At 39.2% G+C, this 22,217-nt stretch overlaps 1 protein-coding gene across 1 annotated transcript in view; it reads left to right on the plus strand.

Annotated features, from left to right (window-relative positions):
- IGF2R (insulin like growth factor 2 receptor) overlaps positions 1–19,714 on the plus strand; it is a 56,758-nt gene extending 37,044 nt beyond the window's left edge. Inside the window, exons 27-48 of the mRNA XM_066546985.1 lie at positions 703–909; positions 1,272–1,402; positions 2,084–2,181; positions 3,022–3,158; positions 3,744–3,934; positions 4,503–4,629; positions 5,002–5,124; positions 6,113–6,375; positions 7,968–8,180; positions 9,158–9,307; positions 10,323–10,484; positions 10,973–11,174; positions 11,562–11,708; positions 11,841–12,075; positions 13,047–13,183; positions 13,704–13,818; positions 14,690–14,836; positions 15,255–15,439; positions 15,809–15,995; positions 16,763–16,927; positions 17,535–17,604; positions 18,032–19,714. Of these exons, the coding sequence (XP_066403082.1) occupies positions 703–909; positions 1,272–1,402; positions 2,084–2,181; positions 3,022–3,158; positions 3,744–3,934; positions 4,503–4,629; positions 5,002–5,124; positions 6,113–6,375; positions 7,968–8,180; positions 9,158–9,307; positions 10,323–10,484; positions 10,973–11,174; positions 11,562–11,708; positions 11,841–12,075; positions 13,047–13,183; positions 13,704–13,818; positions 14,690–14,836; positions 15,255–15,439; positions 15,809–15,995; positions 16,763–16,927; positions 17,535–17,604; positions 18,032–18,433 (3,794 nt within the window). The 3' untranslated portion in view covers positions 18,434–19,714. The remainder of the gene's footprint in view (positions 1–702; positions 910–1,271; positions 1,403–2,083; positions 2,182–3,021; positions 3,159–3,743; positions 3,935–4,502; positions 4,630–5,001; positions 5,125–6,112; positions 6,376–7,967; positions 8,181–9,157; positions 9,308–10,322; positions 10,485–10,972; positions 11,175–11,561; positions 11,709–11,840; positions 12,076–13,046; positions 13,184–13,703; positions 13,819–14,689; positions 14,837–15,254; positions 15,440–15,808; positions 15,996–16,762; positions 16,928–17,534; positions 17,605–18,031) is intronic.
- The last annotated feature ends 2,503 nt before the right edge of the window (positions 19,715–22,217 follow it).

Below are 22,217 nucleotides of genomic sequence, written 5' to 3' on the forward strand. Positions count from 1 at the left end.
GGACACTGGTGACTGAATTGTGGTTTTGAAGGAGGAAAGCTGATTTCTTTAGCTGGGTACCAACACGTATGATCGAAAAGAGCATAATATTCAAATGATACAATCTGATGATTTTTTAAAAAGCTTCAGAATATTGAGCAAAGGGTCACTTTAAAACTGAGGACTTGAGCAACAGCAAAGTCACTGACATGTACCAGCTAATGAGACTCAGGAAACTAGAATTTTCCTAAACCTCCTTTTATATGCATCTTTGTAGATTTGTAAGCTGGAATAAATATTTCCTATGACTGATTATTTTCTTAACTCATCAAACTTCAGAGCTGTTAAAAGAAGATACAAGACTGACATCTAGGACACCTCTTGCTTTGATCTTGTGACCTTGCTGTTCTTTCCAGATAATTAAGCAAGTCTTGGACTTAGTGTCTCTGATTTTGTACTTAACCTTCAGCACAGCTGAAAGAAGAACTTGAGACCACTCTGAGGCAGTTTTTGAACTACAGTGTGGCTTTTACATCTTGCTTTAGTGGCAGTTATAAAAGAAATGTCCCATTTATACTAAGATGGTTCTTCAGTGTCACTACCTTAAAGTAGCTACTCATTTTTGTGGCCTTATTTGTCCAGTAAGCCTTAATTGTCCCCAGTGTATTTGGCGAGGCTAATAGATCTTAAGTTGTATTTTAAATTGTTAACTTCTCTTTAAAGGAAAAGATTGCCAGGTGAAAGATCCAAGGTATGGTCACGTTTTTGACCTGAAGCCACTTTCCAATAAAGACATCAAAGTGAGTACAGACGAGTATGACTACTACTTCAGAGTTTGTGGAGAAATAACAGAGCGTTGCCCTGCAGAGCATCACGGTGTTGCATCGTGTCAAGTAAAGAAGATGGACCCTAATTTCAAAAAAGTAGCAGGTACTGCACTTACCTAAACAAACCTAGGGAACAGGAAGATTAACCAGGGTGTAATAGAAGGGTTCTTGCTAATCTAGTACATCTAAAGAGATAAAACACCTCACTGCTTTTGCTCAATGTGCAGATAAAATGGCATATGTGTAGTTACCTTGACACTCAGTTATGAAATGAGTTCAGCCTTACTGTGCTGGAGCAGTAGTCCCAGAATAACTGGATTGCAAGTTTTAGAGGAAGGTTGAGGTCTGTCTATCTATTCTTTGATTGTGCATTTTATTGCTGTTTCTGTGACCCTGTTGTCAGAGGCATTACTGCAGTTGTGTGTTTACTATAGCTGTTGACTTTTCTCAACTCTTCACTTCTAGGCTTGCGTACAGACAAACTGACTTTCAAAAATGGTCTAATAATGATTAATTACACCAGGGGAGAAAAATGTCATAAAATATATGAACGATCAACTGCTATATTATTCTATTGTGACAAGACTACATCTGAGGTTAGTTTCAAAACATGCTTCCTATATATAATGTCTTCCAGAGTTACTCTATTTTTTAAAGTATGGAAAGTTAGGGTGAAGAACATGAACATGCCTAATCATTTACAGATTAGACAAGCAATTCAAAGGTCCTGTGAGGGGACAAAAAGATGAAGAATGTTTTGAATCTCCTGTTTATGGATGGTACCTTTATCATTGCCCAGGAAGATCAGTGCATATTGTTCCTTTAAGGGACATCTATCATTACCAGAGCTCTTGGAGAAGTTGGGAAGGGATGTTCTTCCATAAATAACAACTGTTTCTTTGTAAGAAATAAAAAGTAGAAGGTTGAATGTGAAGGAAAGCAGGGACTACATGGCCAGACTAAAATAAGCTGGTTACTTGCTTTTGGTATCTAATTTGTGCTTCCCTTACTGTTCTTAAACAATTACGTCTAGAATTACTTTTGCTCTTCTTATTTCATGGGAGAGGCAGCAATTCCTAATGGCTGCGCTTTTATCAGAAGTGTCCATGTCGATAAACTCTGGTTTGGGAGAAACCATGCTTAGCTGGTCAGAGGCATTGTGTGGTTTTAAAATAATATGCGGGTTCTTGGATCTTCCTGAAGCATGACTGAGGCATTTCATTGTTTCCATGTGTCTAAATGAGAAAGCACATTAATTTCGTATTGTGTTCTTTCAGCCTGTATTTTTGAAGGAAACTCCAGACTGCACCTACATGTTTGAATGGCATACTCCATATGCTTGCCCACCTGTTAAATCTACTGAGTGCTCCTACAAGTAAGTTGTTTCCACAAAATTAAAATGGAGCTGTATGTTGAGAGAGACAAATACAGCCTTCTTGCAATTCCGTGCACCCTGCCCCTTTACCTATTGTGTTTTGACCAGCTAATGTAGCATTCAATGCCAGTGCATAATATTTAAAATCAGTTTTGCAATTTGTGCTTCTGAAAACTAATTTAATTGGAAAAAAAAACCCCACCAACTTTGAGATTCTTCTGGGGAATAATAAAAGGGAGCTGTTTGGTCTATATTTATTGATGGTTGAATGCTGAGTATGTTAGATTGTTGCAGGTGTCTAGTTATTTAACAACAGCTAATTTAAATAAGGTACAACTGTCTGTTTGGAACTTCCACCAAAGAGTGCTTCAGGAAAAATGTCATTTATATCTGTCACAACCAAGTATTAGCTCATTAAGACTGGATGTGGGGTCAAATGTGGCTAATATTTGGCCCAAAATTCAGACATCTGGCCTCATTATAGGTCTCTACCCTAAGGTAAAACAGTGGATTTTAACTGTGTGTTAAATACATACACACTGTAACTGTGTGTACGCTTGCTGTGCACTGAAAGCCAACATGCTTGAATTACAAGTTGGAATTACTCTTGAACTGGCTGAGAGCTGTGTGCATGTGGACAGTTTCTGTGGGAATAGCTGGTGCAGTGGTGTTATCCCTCTACTGAATTTGAAGTTTCTAGGGGGCCACTGTGTCTGATGCAGACTTCTTTTCCAGTATAATAATCTGCTTAGAGTTATCAGGTTGAAATTGCTGTAGTAACTTAAGAATTGCAACTTTAAAGCGCTTAATTATTTTACATGACTTTACTCTTTTGTACAGGGATGCTGAAGGAAATTTCTATGACTTTTCATCTCTGACGCGACACAGGGAGAACTGGGAGGCCATTGCTATATCTGCTACTACCCAGAAATACTACATTAATGTCTGCAGGCCCTTGGTACCATATAGTGCTACACGTGAGTGCAAAATACAGATATATTCTTCCTACAGCTAGGGAGGCAAGTGGTAGGACAGTACTGCTGGTGGCAGTGAAATAAATCACAGAGCAAAGCATGCAGAGACAGTGGTGTGTTTTAGCACCAGAGGGAAAGGTAGATTGTGAGCCTGATTTCCATCCTCTTAGTGGGTGAGATTCAAAAGCAGCTCTTAATAGCTTTGGCACTTTAGCTCTTCAGTCCTTATCCAAAGTTTGCTATAGCTCTTAAAGATCAAAATAATCAGATCAGAATTTCCCTATGGCATCTTCTGACTGAATCTATGTTTTGTGCAGTGCAAGGCCAGACTGTAGCCGTCCACTCTGTAGTAGTGTACTTCCCCTGTGGTAGCTGCCGTTACTTTTTGCATGATTTTAAGTGAAGTGAGACAATTGTTGCTACTTGCAATTTTTGGGGAAAATGCACCCCAATGAGTATGGTTTGGACAATGGCTTGGAGATAGATCAGCCATGATATACCTGAAAGTAGAGTAGTGGACTTTTATTCCAGCCAAGTACTCCTTACTAACCTTTGGAGTAATAATGCAGTTTTTGTTTATCTGTATAGGTTCCTGCCCTTCTGATGCTGCTGCCTCCCTCATTGAAGGTACAAAATGTACCAGTCTTGGGGAAGTGGCTGATGGTCCTCGTTGGGAAAATGTCACTTTTATCCTGAAATATGTTAATGGAGATCTGTGTCCAGATCAAATGCGGAACAAAACAACAATATTGCGACTCAAGTGTGATGAAAGCAGAATTGTAAGTGGGTTCCTTCTGCTGGAGTTTTATGTCTTCATGCTAACAGAAGGACTTATAGTACTTGAATTGTAGATGCTGAGCAATTTTTAAGAGATCGTTTTGTACACTCTGTTAGCATAAATTTTGTCATCTGTAATAGTTTCAGATTGTCTGCTTACATCTTGAAGATGAATGTAGTGCATGTTGGGAAGTGTTTCAAGTAGTAAATAGTGCTATTGACTGTGTAGCTCTTAACTCTTACACATCTCTATGCCTTGCCATTAAGTACTCTTCCATTTGATGAGATTTGAATTGCCTTTAGGATTTTCTATTGCCCTAGGCTACCTTTAGCTCTCCTCTCATTGATTTTATTTCTCCTGATAATGATTCTGTACTACTGTGTATTTGACATAATCACAGTTAAATACTCTGTTCTTGGATGAATTCACTGGACCATGATGATCTGTCAGGTTTTAGGACTGGTGTTTGAACTGAGCTCAGCTACAGCCTGCAGGGATAACCCTGTTGGCATGGAATCTTACACTGTCACTGTATAGAGATGTTGCTCTCTCCACTATTTTGTATTTAGGAATCAAAGCCAGAACTTATAACTGCCATTGAAGATTGTGAATATACCTTCTTATGGTTCACTGCTGCTGCATGTCCTCTCAAAAGCAGTGTGCAAAATGACTGTCGGGTAACCAATCCTGCCACAGGTAAGGAGGAGGCCTCAGGATTTTGTATGTGGAAGAGGCTGCTGGAAGCAGCACTGCTGTATTTGTATTCTTGGAGGAATTTGTTAGTAAAGAGCAGTATGACAAATCCTCTGGATAGTGACCAACAGGCTCACTGATGGTAGAAATCTCTTGTCCTGCAATGTCACTTGGAGCATAAATAGCTGATAGTTGAAACACTAGTTTTTCCTCTATTAGTGTGAATAAGTAACTGTTTGCCTTTCTAAGCTAGCAGACAAATAGGGTCTGGTTAACCTTCTGATTAAATTAAGTTACTGAAAGCTTATAATACAAAGAAATATCTTGATTTTGAATCTGAATAAGAGATTAAATTGTTCCCTGATCTCCCTATAGGCCACCTCTTTGATCTGACATCTTTAAAGCGAGAGTCTGGCTATACCATCAGTGATTCACACAACAGAATAATTGAGTTGAATGTTTGTGCTGAAGTTAAAAGTTCATGTGCTAATGGAGCTGGTAAGCAACTTATCCTCTCTGGTATTGTAATCATTGACTATAGGGTAACCAAAAGAAATGCTTATGCTCAAGTTTACTGTAAAATGTGATGTTTTACTGCAAATGCAGAGGGGAGTGAAGGGAGCAGCTCATGGCTGTACTGACCAGGAAAAGAACCTAAAGCTGTTTTAGGAAATGAGGCCATATATTTTTACCCAACACCATTCACATGGGCTCACTTCAAGTCCCAGTCCTTTTAGTTCCTAATGAATGGACATGAGGACAGGAATGTAGTTGCTTCTACTGCATGTCCTTAATGCTGTGAAAATGGAGACATTACAATCTTCCAGCTAGAGTGAACATTATAGTGCTGCATTGCTGTAATACATCTGCACTGGGCTTTGTGTCTGCACTTCAAACTTTTGCCAGTCCTCTTTTTGTTCTGTTCTGGGTGCTTCTGAAACATCAGGAGAAGTTAACTTTCTGCTTAATTAACTGGTTTTATAGCTGCTTAATTGCAGGTTGAATTGCTAGCTCTTGTGTCAAATTGAATATGAAATAATACTTAAGCATCTTAAATGCTAAAATAGGAATATTGCTTGTCGTGAAAATTATTTTTGTGGAGTTAGAAGAAAATATTGGATTGATTTGGTTTTTAAGAGGCATCTTAATAAAAATATATATAAGCTGTCTGACATTTTGTGTTAATTGCTTGGTTTTCAGGGAGGTGATAACCAAACACTGCTCTGTGGCTGCTTAAGCATGTATAGGTGCAGTACATTCAGCTGGTTGATGAAGTAATGAAGGCAATATTTGGTCTTTGTATCAGTGCAGTTCAGCTCAGTTTAATGGCAACTCCAGATGCTGTAGCAAAGCCATTCGTTATTAGAAAAATTAAAGTAATGCTAAAATCTTAATCTTCCTGCTGTTTATGTTGTATGGTGCAATTTTTGAGGGCAGTTGCATCAGACTTGATCTGTTCTCTTAATTTTTCTTTTTTCCACTTTAGCGGTCTGCATCACAAGTGGCCAAAAACCAGTTAATGCTGGAAAACAGAGTAAAACTTTAAGTTATGAAGATCAGGTGTTAAAGCTTGTCTATGAAGATGGAGATCCTTGCCCTACAGACCCTGCACTGAAGCATAAAAGCTATTTTAGCTTTGTATGCAAGTCTGATGCTGGAGATGAGAGCCGGCCTGTTTTTGTGTCTTTTGATGAGCAGACATGCACTAGTTACTTCTCTTGGCATACTTCCTTGGCTTGTGAAGAAGAGGTAAGAATCACTTTTGCAGAAAACACTTGTGGGACTTAAAATTTCTGAGAGGGTTTAGATATATAAGCAGTATATTTTAAATTCCTTGAGGGAAAGATTTCTTCCTGTAGTACAGAACCCAAGTTCATGGAAGAGTTCTTGAATGCTTTCCATACTAACATTTAAACAGGGGTGAGCAACACTTGACCAAACTCCTTCTTGGCATGTTGAGCCAACACTTCTAACACTTGAGAATAACCCTGCTTTTCTGTACAGTTCAAATCGAAGCCATAGGGTGTCATGTTGGGAAGCAGTGGTGAAGATCCTCCAGTGCAGCAGGCCAGCAGAGCTGAGGTTGACTGGAGGAAGGATAACATCTCTCTGCATGGGGATGGTCTTTGTTTCTGGGCAGGTGACTAGAGGCCAGGCAAGTGAATGATCAGTTTGCTTGGTGCAAAACCTGATAGATCTTGGCAGAGTGAATTTAGCTTCTGATGTACAGCACGTGCTGTAACAACATAATCTGGTCAGTTTAGTTGAACTGGTGCTCCAGACAATGCATTGAGGTAGTCTTTAGTTAATTTTAGCTATTTAAAAATGACCAGTAGAGGGTGGATACATGGAGTAAAAGGCAGCACTAGGAATAGAAGGCCAAATGAACTATTGGATGAGTTTAGATCTTTTCTTAATACCTGAATATTTTCTTTTGTGAATCTGCCTAATCATTCTTTTTGCTGCTTTGATTACCTCTAGTGTGACCCTCATTCTCTGCAACAAGTTGTTTTTCCTCCTTATCACTGTTTCAACTATACTACAACAGCTCTCACTTCCATTTAGAAAAAGATGTTCCAATTTTAATTTTGCCAACAGGAACTGTCACATTCTCTCCTTCAGCTACACACAGTTCTGGTTTCCCCTTCAGTAACACGTACCATGCTGCAATGCAAATCAACAGTACCCAACCCCAGTGTTTTCTAGCCTGTTAATTCCATTTGGTGATCTGTAGTGACATTCTGATCCCTTTTTTCAAAGTGACCCAAGCTATTTCAGTGTGATGATATCTAGGTAGCGACAATGATTATTTGTCCTGAAATTTAATGTTAATTGTGTTAGTTGCTTCTTTTCCAGTATCTAAAGAAGAATAGATTTCTCAAATTCCTCACAGACTCTCAGTAGGTTTGTGCATGTTAAGAGTGTGTGAAATTGGTTCTGTGGAAAGGTAGTACTCAAGCCATCAACTTGCAATGCACTAACTTTACATTGTTATAATGTTATAACCAGGCTTGTTTGTTGGAGGTGGTGCAGATGAGGAGAGGAAGGCATGGGGCCTGATCTGAGGAAGTCATAGTGACTATGTATGCTGGTGTATGTGTGCCAGAGCTTTGTCTTGGTATTGTTCTGATAGGGACTTCATTCCGTAAGAATGTTTAAATGATCAAGGTTTTTCATATGGTGCTTTGTATCTATAGACAAGCAAAAATTATAACAAATGCTGCTTTACTTGCATTTGAAACTTTTAAATGTAGCCATGCTTCTGGCCCCAAGAAGGATATTTGTCAATTAATCAAAGCAAGTAATAAAAGAATAAGAGCAATTAATGTACCCTCTTGTAGGTGAAGTGCTCGGTGATGAATGGCAGTTCCATTATTGACCTGTCTCCTCTGATCCATCGCACTGGGTATTATGAGGCATTTGTGGATGAAGATATTACAGATGTTTCTCCAGACTTCTACATCAACGTTTGTGAGCCTCTCAATCCTATCAAAGATGTCAATTGCCCGCCTGGAGCAGCTGTTTGCATGGTTCCTGTTAATGAATCACCAATAGTAAGTACTATGCCAAGAATCACTGAAACATGCATTTCCTTAAGCGTTTAATATAGTATCCCTGCCTAGAGACCTGATTTGAACCAGAGGTTTGACAGTGGATTGAAGAAATGGAATGCAGAATCAAAATCTCCTCTGCAAAGTTCCCTTTTATTGCTTTTCCCTATGAAGAAGTATTTTCCTATACTGAACTAAACTGGTCTTTTTTGGATGTCAGAAGATTAAATACAGTGATAAATCTAAAAATTGCTACAGACAATTTTTTTTCATGTAGTGGAAAAGAATTTGTGTGCCCAAGTGCTGTGTGCCAAATATGGACACTGGGAAGCAGAATGTCTTAGCCTTTCTGTGGCTTAATTGATCTTGTGATAGCCTGTTGCAATTGGAAGCAGTCTAGATGCTAGTATGCTTCAAAATGCATTTACGTCTTTCATGTAAGAACTTGACAGCTACAAAAGTAGCAAGCCTGTTACAGAGGATTGACTAACTTGTCTGTGTCATTACCTTGAGAGATCTAGGTTTTTTTTTTTTTGAGGACTTGTTTGCAAGCTCTTGAAGATAGATGCAAAAAAGCCGTGATTGTTTTTGACGAATTTCCATAGTCATGTAGGGACCTTATTCCATTGTTAATGCTATTTTTAAGTGATGTGGTGGTAATTTGGCACATTGATGTAAAGAAGAATCTACCTCTAAGAGGTGGCACATTGATGTAAAGAAGAATCTACCTCTAAGAGGCAGAAACTCCTTGGCTTTTGTCTAGCTCAGTGAAAAACTGTTTTGAGTTGCTCAACTTATGTTTTGTTAGGATTGAGATGTAATGGCTGTTCTTTGAGTATAGATTGCAAGTTTTTGAAAGTGTAGTAGTTGTGCTCCTGTCCAAACCAAATAGATGAATCTGAATTGATCTGAATCTCTGGGCTGCTCTGGAATCTAGATGTGTCCTGTAATTGTATTAATACATATTTTTGCTTGTGTAGGATATTGGCCGTGTTACTGAACCTCCCCAGTTCAATAAGGCAGCAAATGAAGTTTACATCACTTACAACAGCACTACTCCTTGTCAGATAAACAATGGATTGAACTATACTTCTATTATTGTATTTCACTGTGGCCAAGGAACTGGTCTGGTAAGACATCTATTCAACTTAGGTTGATATTGGAATGTAATGGAAAGTGGGTAGTAACCAGTGTTAGCTTTGTTTAAAACTAAGTCAAGGGTTTGTTTCTCTAATGTATGGATGGACTCATTTCAAGAAGTATAATATTTATTTTCTTGACTGGCTAAAATTTTATTGAAGGCATGAACTTTAAGCTTGAGAGTAACAGATTCTGATGATTTCAAGTATCAGATTGCACAGAAGTAATGTAATGATAACTTATTGCTGGCATTAAACTTAATGCTGTATTGCACCTCATTTAGATCCTAAAGTTTGTACTTCTACCTCAAGCTAACACAAGAACCAGTGTAACCTTACAGGTATTACTCTGAAGTGTTCCTCCTATGCTGTAACATTTTCTATAATCACACACAACTTTAAAAATTTGCAATTAGTTACTTGTGTTTTTATTTTGTGTCAACACCTGGACACTAAATTGAGCTTGCATGGTGATGTGAATCTAACGCTTCTTGAATTTTTTTAATGCTTCAACAAACTGTAAAGAAGCACTTACATATGTTTGTCAAACTAGAGCGTGCTGAAGATCATGAAAACATTTTCCATCAACATAGGGCATGAGCTGAAACTTGAGGCAGCTCTGAATATTACACATACTAATACTTCAGTTTAAAACATGATAAAGTAAACAGTATTCTCTCTAAATCTTAGTGAAATTTCTTAATGCTCTCTGCCATCAAGAAGCACACCTCTCACACTTTTGCTTCTTGCAGCTGTGCTGAACATCAAAATCTCAGCTCTAATTAAGAAGAAAGCTTGTGTTCCTTGATTTTTTTGTGGAGCTAGGTAGAATGCACTTCCCTTGAAAATTTTTTTGGTACTGGTTATAATACAGTGTTTATCCTATAATCAATGAAGTCTAGCCATGGTAGTAACTGAGATTAACTACTGGGGAAAGGGAAAAGTGCAGAGACAACAGCAAACTCTCAAAAAATTAAATGTGTCTTCCTGTGTTCTTTGGTAACAGGGTAAGCCAAAGATGATAAGGAAAGTTGACTGCACATTTGTGTTTGAGTGGGAAACTCCACTTGTGTGTCCTGATAAAGTGAAAACTTCGGGCTGCTCTGTGATTGATGAACAGCTTCACTATACATTTAACCTGACCAGCCTTTCTGGAAGATCATTTGAGGTAATGCTTTCTTGTGGTGTGACATTTATTTATTTTTTTATTTATAATAACCTATTGCTAGCTACATTTTAAAAATGCAGGAAGGATTTCTTTTAAGCAATCTGTGTGAGAAAAAGCTGAAACGTGCTGTGGTCAGTATTGATACTTGTTTGGCTTCTGATAGAGGGAATAATATTAGAGAGGATAACATTTTAATGCTTTCGAGAGTGAAGTTAATGGACACAGTGATGGGTAAAGGAATGAGAAATCTTCACCTTTGACAGAATCTTGGATGAGAAAGCAGGTCTGCTGAACATATTTTATCTGTGATCCTGTGTGCTTTATCTGCAGTTTTGTCATATTAAGGAAGGCCAGACTTGAAAAATTAGAGTTATCTCTTCTTTCTGCAGTATGCAAATGCTGCCTGAGACTTGGTTTTATGAAACACTCATGTGATTTTCTAAGTACTGACTCTAGACTTGCTGTAATGCTTCTGATTGTCTACACAGGTATTTTCTGGATCCAACAATTACCACATTGGTGTGTGCAGTGTAGGCTTGCCCCAGGGAAAATGCAGAGATGGGGCAGTGTGTCTGACATCTAAAAGTGGTGTGTCATCTTTTGGAAACATAAAGGAAATGAGAATGGACTATAGCCACCAGGATGAGACAGTCATCTTGCAATACACAGGAGGTGATCGGTGCCCTCCAGGTGAGATCCAAGCAGGCCCATTCTTTATGTTGAAAATATTTTTCCCTTAAAACAGAAGGTTTTGTTGTGACAGGAGGAAGCAACCTAGATTTTACATACAGCAATAGAAACATGCAGTTTTGCTAAATCACAAGCATCATATTAATCTGCAACATCAACACGTATCTCCCTGGAAGAGACAGTGCAACTTTTCTGTAGTGATGATTGTAGCTAATTGTATGCTTCATCTGGTTTTCTAATCGGGTTTAAATTCAGTGTTTCAGTATTTCTGTTGTCTGCCACTGACCTTTCTTTAGCATTGAAGTACAGGCTTTGAATAAGGTTCTGAATACAGATATGCCTCTATTCTACTGAGTGTAGTTAAGTGATTATACCTTTCCTTCTCAGTGACTGACAAGGGAGAGCTCTGTGTGTTCCCCTTCAAGTACAAAGGGAAGACCTATGAGGAATGTATTACAGAAGGGAGGAATAAGCCATGGTGTGCTACAACTGAAAACTACCAGGGAGATGAAAAGTGGGGATTCTGTAGTAGCAGTAAGTACTTCCTATACTTTATGTACAAGGGTGTTAGCTAACACAGAGATTTATCTGCACTAAAATCCATACATGCCTGCAAGCCTCCTGTAAATTACACTTTTTCTTTTTTTCCAACCTTTCTGCTTATAGCAACTGCAAGAAAGGAATCTACCATTATCTTTACATGTGATGAAAATGCTGGTATTGGGAGCCCATATCTTCTCAGTGAGACTCTTGGTTGTGCTGTGACATTTGAATGGAAGACTCAAGCTGTTTGTCCTCCCAAGAAAATGGAGTGCAAGTTTGTCCAAAAACACAGAACATATGACTTGAGAATGCTCTCTTCCCTGACAGGATCATGGATCTTTTTCCACAATGGGAACTCGTGAGTATTGAGCAACTCACAGGGAGCAGCTTGCTTATCAGTAAAGTTGCAATGTGGCATAGAATTTCTATTTAGTCCCTGCTCAGTGTCTTAAAACTGTCAGTGCTTAACACTTCATATAAATGAAAAAAACTGAGAAAGGAACCCATTTTATCTGAAGGGACTGAGTAATCACATTCTTCATTCTCACCCTTTCCCTCTATTGGTAACCCTTTTTAAAGGATGAATACATCTAAACTAAAAGCTATTTAAAAAAACTTTATATTTAAACTGCTATCTTAAAATGTAATTTTGTTGTTGAAATGCTATTTTTTTGATTCTTAATCTTGTTGAAGAAAAATCTTAATTACTTAGTTGCTTTCTTTTGACTCAAATGTACAACTTATTTTCTGATGTTTTACTGGGGCTTTTCACCCATACTCCTCAATGTATTAGTGTAGTGGAAAATATGGATGTCAGGAAGTCTTCAACTTCTCCAGCCTCCCTCCTCCAGCTAGGAAATAGAAACGAACTGGCAAAGATGACAGCATCTAATTCTAAACTTATGATAAACTGTAGGGTGGCAAAACGCTTCATTCACCAGCTTGCCAGCAGTTCTCTGCTCTAACATATCTGAGCTGGTATAACTGAGGAGATGCTGAATTTAGGGTAGTACTATAACTTTTATAAATGAAAAAACTTCAGGATATTTCTTGACTCTCTTCCAGTTTCTAGTCTGGACCTAGGTCAAAATTTACCAGATTAGTCACTGTTAATGAGCAATTTTATTTTTTGCACAGTCTTTTACTTGAAAATGATAGTTAGAAGTAATCTGCCAAACCTTAGTACATGTTTTAGTCTGTCAGCTAATTTGAGATTTAGTTTGTTGCAACCTGTCTAGCTTACCACAAAGATTCTAAAGTTTGTGTATCACTTCTTCAGTTTAGCCTAAAAGAATTTTAAAGAAGTTTTGTTTTCCATGTTCTGTATAGGTACTATGTGAACCTCTGTCAGAGGGTACATGAGGGACCCACGGGCTGTCCTGAAAGAGCCAGTATTTGCAGGAAAAGCTACAATGGAGATGTCCAAGTTCTTGGACTTGTTCATACACAGAAGCTGAATGTGACAGGTGGGGTTACTTTTTCTTCCTGTGGAGAGCTAGAGATTAAAGATTTAAATCTTACAGCCTGGCTGCAGTAGTTTTTAAAGTATGCTGAAGCTTTTATTTTGAAATATTTTATCAGTGAATCTTCTGTTTAAAAATGAAAGCCAAATGTGATGTTTAAGGCATGAGAAAACATTGAAGCAATTACACAGTGTTGTCATTAAAGCTTTAAGAAATGAATTATCTATCTGAATATCAAGAAACCCTCTTATTACAGTGAGGTTGCCCAAGCACTGACACAGGTTGTCTAAGGAGGTTGTGGAGTTTGCTACCTTGGGGGTGTATTCAAAGACTGTCTGGACATAGTCCTGCACAGCTGGCCCCAAGTGACCCCACTTGAGCAGGGGGTTTGGACCAGATGACCTCCAGGAATCCCTTCCACCCTCAGCTAATCTGTGATTCTATAGTTGTGAGAGGGCAAAGGAGCAAAGGAAATTTCTGACAGCTGCTTACAAAAACTTTTTGTCACCTTTTTTCCTTCTAGGTGATACAGTATATATTAGTTATTCCAGTGGGCAAGAATGTAGGAAAAATAAGAAAGTAACAACAATTATAGAACTGAAATGTGCAAGAACAGTTGGCATGCCCATGCTGCAGAGGTGAGTAATAAATTTACATACCTTCATGGCTGATTTGTACCTCTCTAGTAAACCCTTAAATCTCAAGACAGGAACTCTCTGCTTTGTTGGACGTTCTCAAAAATAATCCATGGTCTGTACTTGCAAGGCATAGGGTCTTCTGGAGTTTGTGCAATTGTTCATTTTCATAAACATTCTATTTTTTATTTATCCTGAAATTTCTGGGAAAAAATTTAAGCATTCTGCTTCTGAATTAGATCTGACAATGGCTCGGATGCTGTTGTTTTCAGTGTCAGTAGCCAATGTCATTGTAAAACCACTCTAACCTATGTCCAAAATCGATTTATTAAAGAATATTTTCTGTAGGTAAGTGATTGAGCTAATAAAGCATAGGTTATTTCTGCCTCAAAACAGTGTATTTAACCAGAAGCTCTCTAAAATAAGGCATATATGCATGATCACAAATACTAAGAAAACTTGAGGACTTCTGCTTCATGGCCAGAACCAAGGCATTAGCTTATACATCTTGTCCTGCTTAAATAAAAGGCAGGTTTAACGTGCTGCAGAAAAGCAGCCTGATGTGTTTGGTAGCTGAAATATATCAATAAAACCCTTTGATACACTGTGGGAATTCTGGAATTTTCAGTAGGAAGTTCAGGTGCAGCCAAGTCTTCTAAAATCATGAAACTGCAGAAAAATCCAAGGTAATTCTTCAGGTAGGTTTGTTTTTTTTTTTTTTGAGTGCTGCTTGACTATTTTAGCTTACTCTAGGTGTGATACTTAGGCAGGACATTGTCAACATGTGGGTTTGCAGTTGTCTTTTCCTTTTCTCAAGGTGCTAAAAACTTGTTACTCTTTCTTGGAATAATCAGCTTTATCTTTTATTTGGTAGGTTTGATGAAGAAAACTGTGCTTACTACATCACGTGGGACACGCGTGCAGCTTGTGCTGTGAAGCAGCAGGAGGTAGAGGTGGTGAATGGAACAGTCATTAATCCTGCAACTGGGAAAAACTTTTCTTTAGGGGATGTTTATTCCAAGTGAGTAAAAAATCCCCAAACAAACCCCAAAAAAGCAGAATGGTAGAACTAGTTACCTTTCTGGAGAAGATTGCTAAACTGTGCCATTTATCATAGCTGCAGAGCACCAGGTGGTTCTCACAGTCAGTAGGGTATATGAGCCACTGAATCACACTTTTGTCTTCATACTCTCTTAAATGGGCAGTATAGCTGGAAAAATCTGCTTTCTGTGCTTGCAAAGGATTATATTTATGCTAAATATAATCCTTATTTCTACTTCAAGGAGGAATCCACAGTCCTGCATCTTTATGGTTGCTGAATCACACTCAGCATGCTCTGGAATCAACCAGTGATAGCATCTACCACTGCTGCCAGTCTTGGGAATAACCCCAACCTGTGAATTTAGACTTAAGAATAGATTTTTCCTCTGTTTCCTCAGGTTGTACACAGCTTCTGGTGATGTACGTGCAAATGGTGATAAATATGTGTATCAAATTCAACTTTCTGGTATAACAAACTCAAGTTCCCCAGAATGCTTTGGAGCCAACATCTGCCAGGTGAAAACCAATGAGCGGCGTGTTCGGAGAGTTGGTTCTGCCAGAAATGCCAAGTACTACGTTGATGGTAAGTATGTGATCACCAGACAGAATTGCTTGATACTCTGTGAATTGTTTCAGCAGAAAATGGCTCTTGGTTGACAACATCTCTGCTAATCCATTTCTGTAAAGCTATTCAAAGTCTGTCTAGCATAATTTAGATTTCTTTTTTTTTTCTGTTTTTTTGCTGTGTAAGCTCAATTGCAAATATGGCTTTAATAGGGGTTAGGGCTTGACACTTGAAGACAGAAAGAATTGAAGTTGGAAGACTTTCATCTCCTGTTTTCATCTGTGCTCATACTGCAATGATTTCCTTTAGCTAGCTACTTTTTTTTCCAGAGTCTAGTGTTTACAGACTGTTCTCAAGGATGTAAACTATTTTTTCTTCTCATTGTAGATGATGATTTGGATGTCATATTTTCATCTGACTCCAGATGTGGTAAAGATAAAACAAAGTTTGTGTCTTCAACCATTTTCTTCCACTGCAACCCTGAAGCAAAGGAAGGCATCCCTGAATTCCTTCATGAGACAGCAGATTGCCAGTATTTATTTACCTGGTACACATCTGCTGTGTGTCCATTAATGTGAGTAGATAACTGTTTTCTGAAAGCAGCTTCTGTCAGCACTTCTCAGCTAAAAGCTTTTTTGTATTTTTTTGTCACAGTTATTGGGAAAAGGGGAAAAGCAAAAAAAGCAATAGGGTTATAGATAAATTGATGATCATGTATGCAGTGTTTGGGCACATGACTACTGAATTAAAGCTTGCCAAACTGATCTGGACTTAGAGCTGGAGAGGCACAGTGGAATTAATGTAATTGTTTTCCCTAAGTAAAAGCTACTGTAGCTGACAGAACATGCTATTTCACGTTACTGAGAGGAGCAAACAGCTTGTGGGTGAGATGTTTGGTCCCCCTTGCCTTACTGTCTGGAAAACTTCAAAGCTGTGACAAAGACTGGCCTTCCCCTCTATCTGCCCACTTCTTTAACCTGGAATGGAAAATCATTACAGGTCTTCAAGGAGCAATGAAGCATTTCTGCAATTAAATATGATCAGCTAATCTACTGATTAGTGAGGGGACAGTGTTAAAAGGGGAGTGTCTGTATCTAGGTGCTTGCAATGTTCTTGACAGGTGGGCAGCCTCACTGTGAAAAATGGAGTGACTACTTCTGGGAGTGTTTCCTTTCTGGCTGCTAGCCTGAAAGCACAGGCAAACTCCCCTAAATTCAGTTTGTGCAGTTGTTAGATGGGAATGACAGGATGGCGTGGCATGTCTTCTTTTAATCTGCTGTTTCTAATCCAGTTTAAAAAAATTTTATCAATAGACCTTATCTTTTCAATTTACATTGCTAGATCAACCAATGATCCAGGAAACAGTCAGCATCAGACAGATGAGGAGACCCAAATACATAAAGGTCTTTCAAGGAGAAGCCAGGCTGTTGGTGCTGTGCTTAGTGTCCTCCTGGTTGTTCTCACTGGGTGTCTCATAATCTTGCTGTTCTACAAAAAAGAGAGGAGGTAAGAAATTATTAAGAGGCTTTAGAAGTTTCTTTGTCAGGACTTGGTTTTCTGCCAGAAATGAAAGGAAAATAGTAAACTTTAGAGACTGGGGTTCTGTTTTTCAGTTGGCAGCATCAGCTGTCAAACTGCTGGTTCCTTCAAATTCTCCATTACTGTCTAAAGGCCCATGTAAAGAGGGCTGGGGTGTAAAACTGAGTTGGTCTCTTGTGGGCAGCTGCTAATTAAGGAGCATGAAACAGTATGACAATATTGTTAGTATTTGATATCCCTCCACTTTCATGGAGTCAGACTAGATCCGTACAACAGTGTCAGGGGAAAAACTGCAAGTCCTGCTGTTCCTTCCTCTGCTTTCCAGATGACTTTTGGGGTTTTTCCCTAAGATGTGAAGGCCAGAGGGGTTTCAGTACAGTCAGCCTGAAGCTGTAGCAAGGGGGAAGATGTACATTATCCCAGACAGGATTTTGATATAGTGGTTCAGGGTCAGTGTGATAGTTTGTAGCTCATTTGCTGACATGCTTTATGTTGATGGTAAAATTCCAGAAGAAAAGTGAGGGCTAATAAGTGGATATAGTGTTCCTAATGTAGTATTCTTTCCTTTGTTTAGGGAAATTGTAATAAACAAGATAACAAACTGCTGCAGAAGATCATCTGGTGTTTCTTACAAATACACAAAGGTAATACAGTGACAAAATCAAATTTGTTTCTTGTCAAGTTTTCGTAATATGAAGCTTTTGTTAATAAATAAATAACCCCCTCAGTTCCTAACTCCTTTAATGCATGGAAACCATATGGCGTGGCATCAGGAAAGCCACATAGCTGATGTATATATATATATATATATGTTTATACTGTGAAATGGGAAAGGAAGATGGAGTTGAGGAAATGAAGAGCAGTCCATAAATCACCAAATAACATGTCAATGTACAAGAAGAGAACCAAGTCAGTTTCAGCACAGTGAAAAGTGATACTCTTGCAGTGTTTACTCTCTCACAGCTGCCTTAAACCAAGGCCGTGCATGCTGCGGGGTCTGACAACTGGGGAGATCAGTGTCTGTGTCGGTCTAGAGTGGCAGATGCATTCTCCTCTTTTCTTTTCTTGCAGATAAGCAGTGAAGAAGAAGCTAATGAGAATGAGACAGAGTGGCTTATGGAGGAAGTTGCAGCACCAAATCCAAGAACAGCCAAAGGAGGGCAGGAGAACGGTCACATTGCTACCAAGTCTGTTACATCTGAAGCCCTTACCTCTCTCCATGTGGATGACCTGGACAGTGAGGATGAAGTGTTAACCATACCAGATGTAAAGATTCAAACAGGAAGAGAACTAGACAAGAGCAAGCACCCACAAAAGAAGCCACACAATTTTGGCAGTGATAACAAATCTTATTTACTGAACGGAGGAAAGGAAACAAAAGCAATAGCAAAGCCAGGCCAGCATCAGGCACAGAACTCTACAAATACAGCATCGTTTCATGATGATAGTGATGAGGACTTGTTGAATATTTAATAACCCTTCTTGTGCCTAATCAAAATATATAGAGAGATTATATATAACAGGACAACATTTCCAACCAAATACGAGGACTTCAGCCTGAAAGATTTTTCTGAATTTTGCCTTTAACAAGAAACCATTGAAAAGGGAAGAAGAGAAAGATTTCTTGGTTGTTTACAATGATCTGTTCAGTAGTGACTGGATTTCTGACATCCAGTTGGCTGAGTTAGTTGACTCTCTCTAGCCAGGACACTTTTTTTTTTTTTAAGTCTCAGCATAGATGTTAAATGCTTGCTTAAAAAAGAGAAACCTTTGAAAGGAAAAGATTAAGGCTTAATGAAGCCCCTGGCTTCTGAGACTCAAGTTATCCGACTACTATCGTTTTAACTCCTTGTATTTATTGATCCTCACTACTCAGGTTTGCTTAATAGTAACATGTTCTTCCTGCCGGCAGGGTATTCTTCTATGGGCTCACCCATTGTGAGACAAGGAAAAGTATAACTTTTGTGTGTTGGGATGATTTGATGTAAATTTTGGAACTGGTCTAATTTATCCTGTAAATTTGAATATCCATTCTAATTTAAACAGATCATTGGTTCAGAGGTGTGGACTGAAAGGTACAATTCTGTATAGCTTTAGCCTGAAATGGTTGCTGTTCTTCGCATGGTATTTTTTTTTTGGTACTGGTCATATGACTGACTTCATCAGTATTTGCCTAAGCAGCTGACAAGCACCCAAAGATTTTTTTTTTTCCTTGATTATGGCTGGACTAGGCCAACTGCACAGGGAGCCAGAGTCTTCAAGAACGTAGAGGCAGAGTTCCTGTAATACAGTCTGCACTACCCAGTTTGTCATCATAAAGAAAAACCCAAGGACTACAGGAGCCCTAGTCTGCATAATGCCTCTCTCTGGTATTAATTTCAAGAAAATAAATCTGGGCCAATATTTTCTGATAGCCTAATTTGTAGTCTGTATGCTATGATCCTGGCCATGGTCATTGATTTGAAATGTTGCTGGTAATAAATGCAAGTCAGTTTTTCTCTAGCAGTCTTGCTCCTCTCCAGGTGTTTCCTAAATGAAATTATGGACAATATTAGGGTTTCAAAGCATTGTACAAGAACCTGCATTGGTCAGAATTTTTTGAAACTTTTTGTTGTTCCTTTTGGCTGGCTTATTCAGTTTCAACAATGATTTCTTTTTATAAAAACTCCATTTTGAATCAAAATAGTGTAATATAAAGCATTCAGCAATTTCAATAAAAGATATGAAGTGGGTATTCCAAATCCCACATCTCAAGTCTGGAATCTTTCTTGCACTATTCTGTATGCTGCTCACCAGCCTGGTGAGGCCCTTTCCTGCTGTGATGGCTAATACCTCAATCATGTCACTCAAAATGAGAACCAGTGTTTGATGACAAAGATCAGAATATATAGACATGCCTGGGTGGATGTGTTCTTTCTTTAATCAGGCTTGGGTGTTCCTCTTGTACTGCTACAAGTGTAGCTGTGAGTCAGTTTGGCTTAAGCTGCATCTTCTCAAATTTAAATTGGAATTTTTATATTTATAATTAGGAGAGCTTGGTGAAGTGAGAGGCTTGATGGTGTATTTTTAATTCCATCTGTTATCATTACAACAGTTCTCTCAATGCATGTCAGAGGGCTCTGCTTCCCTTGCCCAGGTCATCAAGGCTGGCATTTGGGAGTTTGATCCATGAACCAATTGCATGAAATGATTTCTCCTGCGTAAAATCACACGGTCTCTTTGTTTGGGCTGTGCCTAGCAAGGCTTAGGTAGAACAGAGCTGCTCTGTCTAGGACTGCTTATCTGAGCAAAAACAATGTTATAATTTGGATCTGACAGTGAGTGACTTCAGTGCCTGGTCTTGGAATTACTGCCCACTTTTTACCCAGGCATTTGTAGGTAGCCTGGCTGGATCTTACCTCGCAGAGAGCTGGATGCATAACCAGCTTCACCAGACAATTTTTCCAGAAGAATACTCAACTATGTGGAGGGAAGGGTTATGAGAATAGCAGGGCCCAGATGAGTCTGTACAAATGGCTGGGCCAGAGACAGAAGCTTTGCTAGTCAGCAGCACAACACCTTGGGAAACGTCCCAAGGAACCCCCCTGCCTGGCAGAGTCTACACAGGCCCCTCTGGGCTGGCTGCAGAGAGAAGGGTGGGAAATGGGGAAAACTGGCCCAGTCTGGATCAAACTTTTGTAGTTCAAGGGAAACTTTTCCACACCATTACCAACTGTTTAAATAAAACTGTTGGAAAAGAAGTGATGTGAGGGGATTTGGGGTGTGTTTTTAAGATGCAGCCTAATGCCTTAGCTTCATCCACATCCCAGCTTTGACTTCAGTTCCCTTGGCTCCAGCTGACTGCACATTTCCCCCTGCTGAGGAAGGTCGCAGGGCCTGGCTCTTAGCGTGGTGACTGCTGTGCACGTCTGTGTCCCTGTTCCCCTCCCCAGTTCCACATGGAACTCCTGCAGCTGGAGAGGCAAAGGTCTGCAGTGGGGTGGTGCTGTGCTTGGCTGAGGGTGACACAGCTCTGAGCGGCCAGGAGAGGAGCTCTTGTTAACTTGGTGTAGATGTTCCTGACGGAGAAGAGAATGAAGCAGGAGAGGAGAAAGCACATCTGTGTGATGCGGGGAATGGTCTTGAAGTGCTGGTTTGCAAAGCAGCTTTCACAACTGCTCAGGCCAGTCTTGGTCTGTAGTTGAGCAGTGAGACCAAGTTCTGTTTCAATGCCTGGCCCAGAATGGCTTTCTAAGCTGGTTTATTTTTTTCAGAGTGTATTGTGTCTTTAATTTTTTTTCCTTGTTGCCTATTGCTTTCCAGACAATTTTTCACTTTTTAAAAACGTCTTTTAAATGTTACCTCCACTTAGGCTTTTCTTTCTGATGGAAGGCTGCTGTTGTCAGTAAAAGGTATGGGAGTAGCTGGTATCTATCCATAGGCAGGACAATGTACCACTGGAGCCTAATACAACTGCATTTATTTGAGGTGCCTGCAATGAAGCCTACCTGAAGTACTATAGGTCTTCTGTGGTAAAAAAAAAAAAAATAGCTGTTTTGGCCATAGACACTGTATAGTATGGCTTTCCACAGCTATTCCCAGTGCATAATTCTGTAATGAATGCTTTTTCTCTTTTGGATCACTGCAAAACTATGGTCAGGTGAAAGTGTGTTCCCTGATGGGGAGAGGTTTTCCTTGGGAGTGGAGGAGTGTGCAGGGTGAGGGGTGAGACACATGTGACAGAGTTTTCAGGAAAGCTGTTCCTTTACTGCTCTATGGCTCAATGTGTAGACATTCCTTTTTCATAGTGTACCCACCTATTTTTTACAGATCCTGGTTATGAAGCTTTGCTCATGTGGTGCCCAGCCATTCTGCACTAAACCCATGTGTTGCTTGTATGTTGGTAGAATTTTCCACCTATGTTTACTGTTTAAAAATGCTTATTATTTGAGGAACTGATTTGCCTAACTAAAAAAATAACCTCAAAACTCCCCAAAAAATCTGAAGGGCTGTGGCCCATAGGGGCTGTTCCAGACAACAGGAATGCATAAGTGCTCTGACTAAGGGTTAAAAGGAAATTCGCCTTGGGTGAATTAAGGTCTGATTTCAAATGAAACCTAAAAAATAGAGCTTGCAACATGTAGTTTAATAATTTATAGAGTTAGTCTTGACTTTTGGTCAAATATCTTTGTAACTTAAGTAGCTTTGTTGCCAACTAAATATATCAGGGCTGCAGAGAGGACCTAGTTGAGGTTTTTGAGGTGGTCTGGGTGCCAAA

Source organism: Molothrus aeneus, chromosome 3, assembly GCF_037042795.1.
Source record: "Molothrus aeneus isolate 106 chromosome 3, BPBGC_Maene_1.0, whole genome shotgun sequence".
In the NCBI taxonomy this organism is placed as follows: domain Eukaryota; kingdom Metazoa; phylum Chordata; class Aves; order Passeriformes; family Icteridae; genus Molothrus; species Molothrus aeneus.